The 9392-nt window shown below is 33.2% G+C and overlaps 1 protein-coding gene and 1 long non-coding RNA gene across 4 annotated transcripts; one reads left to right on the plus strand and one right to left on the minus strand.

The window, feature by feature from the left end:
* Positions 1–2291: 2291 nt before the first annotated feature.
* LOC139874568 (uncharacterized) lies at positions 2292–4496 on the plus strand. Of its 3 annotated transcripts, none has more exons than XR_011767883.1 (5): positions 2292–2422; positions 3055–3187; positions 3502–3698; positions 3866–3996; positions 4123–4496. It is a non-coding gene; the product is annotated as an uncharacterized lncRNA (long non-coding RNA). The 3 variants fall into 3 exon arrangements; XR_011767882.1 differs by having other exon boundaries at positions 2353–2422; positions 3014–3187; XR_011767884.1 differs by having other exon boundaries at positions 2353–2422; positions 3014–3187; positions 3502–3672.
* A 208-nt stretch (positions 4497–4704) lies between these two features.
* On the minus strand, positions 4705–6884 carry LOC139874579 (pectinesterase 2-like). Its single transcript, XM_071861992.1, has 2 exons — positions 6366–6884; positions 4705–5512 (listed from the first exon to the last, which is right to left on the minus strand). The coding sequence occupies exons 1-2, from the start codon at positions 6769–6771 to the stop codon at positions 4827–4829; spliced, it is 1092 nt and encodes a 363-aa protein (XP_071718093.1). The 5' UTR covers positions 6772–6884; the 3' UTR covers positions 4705–4826.
* Positions 6885–9392: the final 2508 nt, after the last annotated feature.

The following is a 9392-nucleotide window of genomic DNA, read 5'->3' on the forward strand; positions in this document are numbered from 1 at the left end:
AGATATAGCTTAAGCCACACACAAGCTATATACATCAACAATACCTGCTAACTACCAACTAGCATACAATAAGACAATACGAGGATCAGCGTCTTGTACGAGCACACGACTCCCAGCTGATCGGGCCTGAGTCTACCGATAGTCCCTGCTACTCAATTCACAGTATAGTTATCCAGATGTAGGGGATGCATCATTCACACTATACTCCACAATCAGTAGCCTATGGACCCAACCTCCCCTAGGCTCGGTTGACCTCATATGGACTCTAACCTCTCCTAGGCACGGTCTCGAGTCCCTAGTCTCCCTAGGCCCGACTGGTGCCATTCACATAGTGTACACATAATTCACATACAACATCAGGCATACTATATTAATCTAACATGGCAATTTTTACACTATGCATGGTAAAAAGAGTCAACCACAGTAGCATGATATGCTACTTAAACTCTATCCGGAGATAGACACACTCACCAATTACCAGCAACTGCTCAGTTATTATTTCTGAGCTTCCTCCTTGTCCTTATCTTCTGAGAACAGCAAAAACTAAGTTAGAATAGTGTTCCCATCAAGATTAGACACACTGACAGCGAATTATAGCAAATTAGTAAAAATTTGCGTCCGCTAAAATTTTCATGCTTAACACTTATGCACTTTCAAAATTTACATCCTGAACACCAAAATACAAACGAGCAGCATAACAGCTATAATTCAACACTTAGTAAAAATTTCACTGTCTAAGACCATCGGTCGATGGTCCCATCCATCGGCCGATCGTCAACACACCATCGGTCGATGGTCTCCCCCAATCGGTCGATCGTCAAAATTACATTCGCTGGTCAGAAATCATACACCATCGGTCGATGGTCTCGTCCATCGGCCGATCGTCCTCTCCATCGGTCGATGGTCAACGACCATCGGCCGAAGGTAGTTCATCAGCTGCAACAGCAGCAAAGTGACGGGTTTCAACTCAAAATCACCAAATCTCAACTTTGGACGCATTTTTGACCTCCAAACTAGTTACATCTTTTACACTAGACATTTAAAAACATAAATACATAAATTTTATGCACAAACAACAACAAATTGAACCAATTTGACACAAAACCCCATTTTAACAAAAACTAACTTAAAAACCCATTTAATCACATATTTGATCATGAAATCTTACAAACTTTACCTTGTTAGAATCACAATGACACAAGGAACGATTTGACACAAAATCAAGCTTTAATTCGAGATCAAATGATTTAGGGTTGTTTGAGATGATGAAGATGAGGTTAGGTGAGAGTGAGAGTGGGAGGAAGGTTCAGGAGCAATTGAAAGGAAATTAGCTGGTCTCACACTTAATTTGGGGTTAAAACCTCATACCACACAACACACGGGTATTTACCAGTTATCTGATATCTTTCGCACAAGATTAGGTAACCCAAACGAGGTCCAATTAAAATAAACAAACCTGTTCTGGGACCCTTGTCACAAACTGGTCACAACACAATTATAATAAAACACTAATAAAATAATTAAAATAAAAGCACTTAAGACTAAGCACAAACCCTAAGGGCAAAATAGGCAACTTACAACTAGCCCGGGTTTCAGTCTGTTACAGATTTGATCGATACGGAGCGGCATATTTTTAAGGGTGAAATGTCGAAACTACCCTTCCGCATATCTCAGTTCCTTGGGTTCTCTACATACCCTAGTTCTCCATGGATCTTCACCCTATATATATATATATATATATATATATATATATATATATATATATATATATATATATATGTGTGTGTGTGTGTGTGTGTGTGTGTGTGTATATATGTGTGTGTGTGTGTGTATATATATATGTATATATATATATATATATATATATATATATATATATATATATATATATATATATATATATATATATATATATATATATATATATATATATATATATATAGGCAGGATCAATGGGGAAGTAACCAATCGGGGGGAGCAAAATATTTTTTTCGTTTTTTTTTGGAATTTTTTTTCAGGCATCAAGATCACACGAAAATATTAACATTTAAAAAAGACACTTCGTGATGAATGTTATTATTTAGGCGGAAAAACGATCGACAAAAATAGCAATCAAGATAATATTGATCGTGAAGAATGTTAACGTTTTTTTTTTCTTCATGTTTTGTGAAGTAAAATTTAGCCCTAATCATCGAGACTTATCAAAATCATCATCGAAAACCGATTATGAGAACTCTAACTGAAAGCCGGTAAGCTGTTGTTTATCAAATCATTTTAAGTTCCTGTAATTTGTCATCGGCTAATTTTGAGGAATTTTAAAGCAACTTCGTTGTCCAATGGATGGAAAATGAAGAATCAAAAAAAGATAAGGTTGTGTTTACAGGCATGAAGGAGTTTGTATGGCGTCTTCAATTTGATGAAGGTATGTTAGTCGTATTCTTATTTACGCAATAAGAGTATTGGCTTTGAATACATGAATAAACTTAACTATCAGTTGTAGATGAGAAACTGATAGTTGAATAAACATAACTATTAATATGCTTTAGTAATCGTTTACCATATAGCTTACTAATTAGTTGATTTAATACTTTATGTTTAGTAAATGTTTGTTTTTTGATACCACAATATCACACAAGTGACTCCCCATTTGCATCTTTTATAGAGACTAAAAAAAAAAACAGATACGCCGCTCAAAAAAGAAAAACATGATCGTCATTGTCAAACCATCTGGGTATCTATTCAAGGTTAAAGTTAGGGCTTTTGATTAATTATGTTCACTTATTGATAAATCACGGGACCGTCATTACCAATAGATATTCATTCAAGGAGATCGAAGGTTTCTGTTTCTGTTTTTGCTTCTTTTAGGTTTTGATTATTTCTAAGATTAGGACTTTTGATTGCTTATGTCCACTTATTGGTAAAACACATATGACCGTCATTATCGATGGAAATCGATTTAAGAAGCTTTTTGTTCATTTATTGCTTATGTTGAACTCGGTCGTGTTATTGTCAGCCGTAAGATTTTGATTTGGACGGTTGGATCGATATTTGCAGCTGCATTTTTGGTCGGAATTACCGTCACTGGATCTGCTGCTGCTGTTGTTGCAGCTTAGAGCGGTGATTCTTTTTGGTTTATTAGTTTTAGCAGCCTTCGTCATCGTTAGCCAGGTCCAAGATTTTCATTAAGGTTAGTTATTTAATCCAACCAAATATTTGTATCGCAATAACTCTTAGTTTCCATCAAAGACTATACACAATAATTGAGGTTGCTTGTGGGTTCATGTTCTGAATTAAAAGATAGCTATATTTCTGGGTAGAAGAAACAACTATTTTGTCACCTCTCATATTAATTTCATGCAATTTAAGGAGAGAAAATATCTCTAACCCCTTAGTTCATATAGATGTTTTTGGTTTTGTGCCGCTTTCACATTGGTTGAAATTGCAGGCTAATGCCATTTAAAAAGTTAAAACATTCACTTATCCCATGATGTTCTTTTGTAGTTTTTAGGGGATAGAAATGGTCGTGAAGAAGAATTGGCTTACAACTGTCTCATCAAGGTGAAGTAAGGCGAAATTCAAATATTCAGCCAAAGGCTACTACAAGAGATAATCTGTATCATTCGCTGGAATGCTTGAATCTAATGATGGTGATGGCATGATGAAAGATAAGTTGTATGATCTAACTGCCATCCCTCAATGTGTGCATCCAGTATCTTTTTGCCTTTATTTTTATTTTTTCTTAGCTTAAATTTTAAATAAAAAGGAAATTTCCTTTTTCATTTGCAATCCAATATTTGCATTTCTATTGCCAAATATCATGATTATGTAATATTTGATTTTATGTTCCTTTTTGTATTTGTTTTAGGTTGTGGTGACAAAATGGGCAGTTGGACAAGTTGTGTAAGTCATTGAAACTAGACCGCTTGAAATGAGTCAGGGTTGAAATGGTCATTTTTTAGTAGCAGTTGAAATGACCCGGAGTTGAAAACGGGTCGGGTAAGTTTGGTTGGCTAGAACTTTGTTCATTAATTTTACATTTTAACTTGAAAGTCTTCATATACTACGAGTGAATTCATACCTAAGTCATTGATGAGATTTTATATACGTAATCTTTGATAACAGGTTAATGATAGTGTGAGAACATTAGCGATTGGGTACTTTTTTGAAAAAAGACGCAGTTGTTGTGTTGATCTGTGGTGTTGGTAACCAATGCTTGCTATTTCGATCGAGCTAATTCACAACATAATTTCAAGGTCTTAAGGCAAGGTATCTTTGATTATTCTGTCAAATGAATGAATTTCAGAATGAAAATAGTGTACGATTTTTTCACTCCACTCATTTTTTTGGTCAATTAGGTTATCGAAAAACTTTACAGCTTATGTGTTACTTTTTTTCTTTTTCAAGATATACTTATACTTATGCTTACACAAATTAGTTGTTGTAATGTATAAGTTTAAGGTAATTGGTTCAAAACACTACCATGTGTTTTATTTGAGAGGGAGAGAGTAATCAATTTGATTATAATCAACCGGTTTCAATTCGTTTGGATATTTGAATTATAGGCTTTCTAACTTAGGGAATACTTTTGATTGGCATGTTTTCTTTTTCTTTGAATATAAAATCTGACAAAAAAAAGTTAAGTAAACAATATTGAACGAAAGTTCATTTTCATATATAACAATTATTATAATCAATTAATTGGCATTTAACATTTTTACATCTTTACATATTACAAATGGGGAATTCAAAAACAAGTAACGTGCAAGAAACTTCACAATAAAAAATCTAAATAAGTAATGTAAAATATATAAACATAAACAAATAAATTATAAACCAGAAGTGAATGGAACATTGGTAGCCGGCAACCAAGAACCACCAGTAATAAAGTTCCCAACCGTAAACTTCGCTGCCTCGGTGCTACTAGTGATTACATGATAACCCTTCCAGTTCACCCTTTTCGCGGTTGATGAACCCGATCCAGTATTCATATATTCTCCATAATACAACGTATCAAGCGCGAAATTTCCACTCCATGGCATCCACCCTGCAGGATCGATCAAGCTATCGAGGTTTGTTTTCATAAAAACCGTCCTCGAGTACTGTTTCCACGGTCTACCAAGGTATGTTTTAACTCCAGACACACCTGTTAAGTCAGAGGCTGCAGTGACCCGACAATTGTGGATTGAGATACCCGTGTTTTGATTTTGATCGGTTCGGCCTTGAGCTGTCAAAGTGTTGGTCTTGTTTGGTGGATCACGAGCGTAAATGTTGCAGTTTTGGATAACTACTGCTGCGTTTCCAAAAATGAAATCAACTGTACCGTAGATGTCACAGTTACGATAAAATTGACGGTTTGAGTGGACGTATAATGTGTCTTGGTATCCTTCGAAGCTGCATTGGTAGAACACTGAAAGATCGGCACCGTTGCGGACTGCTACAGCTTGATGGTTTTGTGGGCCCGCGGTGTTTCTGATGGTGATACCTTGGCCAATAAATCCATCTCCAACCACAGCTGAAATTCATAAATGAGAAGTTAGAAACTCATAAAAAGAGAAGTTAGAAGAGTCGTTTTGTAGATTGTGCATGATTCGTTCCAAATATAGTAATTATAACGATAAAGAAAAATGACCCTTTTGATTTAATTGTAAATTGGATTGGATTTTTATTGGGTTATTAATTAAAGGCTATTAAAGGCTTTCTATATTATTCTATAGCGGCTTCCTAGATTAGAGTTGTTTTTAATGTGTATTGTTCTAAAATATACTGTAGTAGTTTAGAACTGAGTAGTTGCAAATCGTTTTTTTTTTTTTTTAATTAGTTTGTATACTTCTGACACCCAAGTTTACTTCTCCGTGCTTTCGACACGGTGATCACAAAGAAAACTTTAGCAACGACGACCAAATCTTTGTTTTATAAATTAAGGAATCTTACAACACCAGGTTGAATATAATATAGTTATTGACTATTAGAAGTTGTAATAAAAAAATTACTTTCTACGTAGCCATTCCAAAGTAAATAAATAAATAAAATAATTAATCATCGTCTTATTATTTATATTAGTGCCAAAATAATTTTCCACTCCCCAAATTACCATCATTTGTTATCTTAAATAATTTTTATGTTAATGTTAATAAATTCAGCTGAATTTACTAACTGGTATTTATCAAACATATGTTAAATACAATATTTATATAAATTTCTATGAGATATCTTTTTGGAACGGAACGAGTAAATAGTGAATAAAGAGATGGGTTTCTATGCATCTGAAAAAGGATTTGAGGATTTAGTGATAGAAAATGTTAAGTTGAATTAGTACTAATTAGTTGTTCAAGAAAAACCATATAAAAATATATAGCTTAGCTTACCAAGAGTAGCGGAATTGAAGGTAGTACTGCCTCCTCCAACACTTTTGCTACCAGTTATGATTGTTTTACCAATACCATCTCCTAATAACATTATGTTCTTTAGTTTTGTACCAATTACAACATTCTCCTTGTAAACACCCGCCTTCACATGAATCACGTACCGCCCAGTTCCAGACCTCTTTCCTGCAGCAGTTATAGCGGCACCAATAGTCTTGAAGTTACCCGAACCATCTTGAGCCACCACAATATTAGCTTGAGGATTCGATGATTGCAAAAGCTTTCGGTCACCAGGCTTCACCCAACTAGGAAACCCCGATTTTGGAGGAATTTGTGCACCAAATGATGAATTATCACCTTTGTTCATTGCTAATGTGTTGCTAATCAAAGACGATACGTTATTGTTCATCAATGGAAATACGTAATCGGTAACACCTAGCTCTTGAAATCCAGCCCTGCATGTCTCTTGATTCGTGAGAGCTGTGCTGAGCCAGGTCTGCAAATCGACCTGACTACGTTTTTGGTAGGAATCAACAGTCTTGTTGATGTAATGAATTGTGTTCTCATAAAGCTCTAAACAATCGGCCCAAGCCGCCTTTTCATACTTGTTACGACATTTTGGGCCAAGAGTTAGAGCGTGTGAACCTGCATGTTCAGCACGCTCCAACGTTACTTTTAATAAAGCTTTTACAAAATCCGGTTTTTGCTTTATTGAGCCATAGTTTGGGTTAGCACTCATGAAGTGCTCACATGGTTGCGGGTGGGGTGTTTGGTTACACCAAGACGTAATCTCGGATTTTGTGTATCCGTACACCCCAGAAAGCATAATACTTGCAACAAAAGTTACTAAATATATATATATATTGATTTTCATAGTAAAAGTTTAAGAAATGAATGAAGAAAGAATTTTGTTTAGGTAATGGGAGAGTGCAATTTTGAGTTGTGTGGATTGTATGGTTCATTTAATAGCCTTTTATAGAGTGTGATTCACGTATAAAATTTGAGTCGTTTGGTACGTAATAGGGAGGCACCACCCTAGTTGTGTATGTCCATAATCCAATTCTAAACTATTTTATTTATTCCTTTTCTCCAACTAATAATTCTTTCTGTGATATAAAATACCACCTAAATAATATGCATTTCTAGTTTTAAATTTTGTTTATTTTGGTTAGGTTTTGTTTTATTCGATTTATCGTTTGTAACATTATTGGATTGGATATTTGATGTTCTTTGATTACTTCTTTACATGGCTGGATATCAACACATATTCAACGTTAATGGTAATTTTAACCAAGAAGCTTCGTACGAGAAAGTCAGCATCCATCAATTTCAAGAGTCAAAAAATAACTTCTAGATTTTAAACTAACAACGTTCTTTTCAACGGCGCACAATTGTCATTAAAACAAATGGCAAGAAATAGAACGATAACTACATTAAGTGTGTTTCAACTTTCAATAATTGTTTGTTAATTAGTTGAAGAGAAAAAAATATAAAATGGCATGGAATTATATAAAATGAAACTCGAATAAATGAAATTAATTAAGTAAACTGTACTTACGTGATTACAAGTTTCATAGATAGCAAGAATAGCTAATTGTACAAAATACCAAATACAGTAGATTTTAACGAACTTTTTTAACTACTTCTACTATAATATTGTTGGCAAATTGGAAGGAAGAATGTCAACAAGTTGGTAGATACCAGAAATGCAAACCATGTTTCGAACTAATGAAAATCATAATCTTACTTGTACACCCTATATATTCTGAACTTGAAATAATAATTACTTAATTTTAATGTTATTTATATTTATATTCTAGCTTTATAAATCATAAGTTGACCGTTATTACACTTATATAAAATGTTATATAAGGAGATGATACTTAAAGAATTTAGGTAAGAAGAAAATCTGAAGAACATATTAACACGCATAATTATTTTTGACATTTACCATTAATTTGAAGTCTCAATTTTTATATAAATGAAAAAACACATGATTTTATCGATTCCCTCCAATCAAAAGTTCTCCATAAATCCTTATATATATATATATATATATATATATATATATATATATATCTTTATAGAAAAAATCCAATAAAAAAAACACAAAAACCTAATAAAATTAGGGATTACAGGAACACCACACCACTATAATATGTACAAATTATATACATAAACTTCTACGTAATGAAATCCAACTTATGGATTGGATTGAGAGGAAAATTCAGGAGAAACAACGTCATTTCAATTTATGAGTTATTATTATAACATATATAGAGTCAGAGTCATGATTTTGAATCGATTGGGTCACTAGATAATACTATACTAAATTGCGTAAAAATTTTTATTGACAAACTATGATTGACTAAACATAAACAAACAAAATCATCTTTTTAATAGCGTCTATAGTTAGTCTATATTAGCTTGGTCTTCAACATGTCGTCTATCAAATTTATAGGCCCCCCTAAAAAAATAAAAGTGACCCTTTTACTTACATGTAACTATAATTTTTAAATTATTATCAATAAATTGATGGAATTGATGCTGGAGTATTGGAACCAAACGAGGAGTATTGGAGCGGTGTATTAGATTACAGAGTTGATGGGCGGCGTACAATCATTTTTATTCTTAACGTCGTTCATTGGTGATTTGGCGGAGGTAAGTTCCGCTCGCTAACATCATGTGTAGTTTTAAATTTATTTTCTCTTGGAACTAAATTATACGTACATTATTTATACAGTAAATAGAACAAGTATGACCTATCCTATCATTCTTAAAGACGGTCGAATTTGAAACGAAACTTATTTATACAAATTAATATTTAATGTTATTTTTATGATAGCTTGTAGGTGATTTATATATGGAACTAAATGCAACTAAAGAGAAATGCATAGAAAATAAAGTCGGAGGTAACTGCGATAATTGTAATTTAAATAGTGTTTATTATAAATATAAGTTCCACCCCGAATTGTATTAATTTTGTATCAAATAATACTATCATTTTTATTCTTTTTAATATATTTTTAT

The sequence above is a fragment of the Rutidosis leptorrhynchoides genome, chromosome 1, assembly GCF_046630445.1.
Source record: "Rutidosis leptorrhynchoides isolate AG116_Rl617_1_P2 chromosome 1, CSIRO_AGI_Rlap_v1, whole genome shotgun sequence".
NCBI classification, from domain to species: domain Eukaryota; kingdom Viridiplantae; phylum Streptophyta; class Magnoliopsida; order Asterales; family Asteraceae; genus Rutidosis; species Rutidosis leptorrhynchoides.

Bases quoted from the DNA above. Each gene is read 5' to 3' on its own strand.
- LOC139874579 (XM_071861992.1), bottom strand. From the start codon at position 6,771: ATGAACAATAACGTATCGTCTTTGATTAGCAACACATTAGCAATGAAC. The intron at 5,513-6,365 runs GTAAGCTAAGCT...TATGAATTTCAG, and splicing joins CTTCAATTCCGCTACTCTTG to CTGTGGTTGGAGATGGATTT.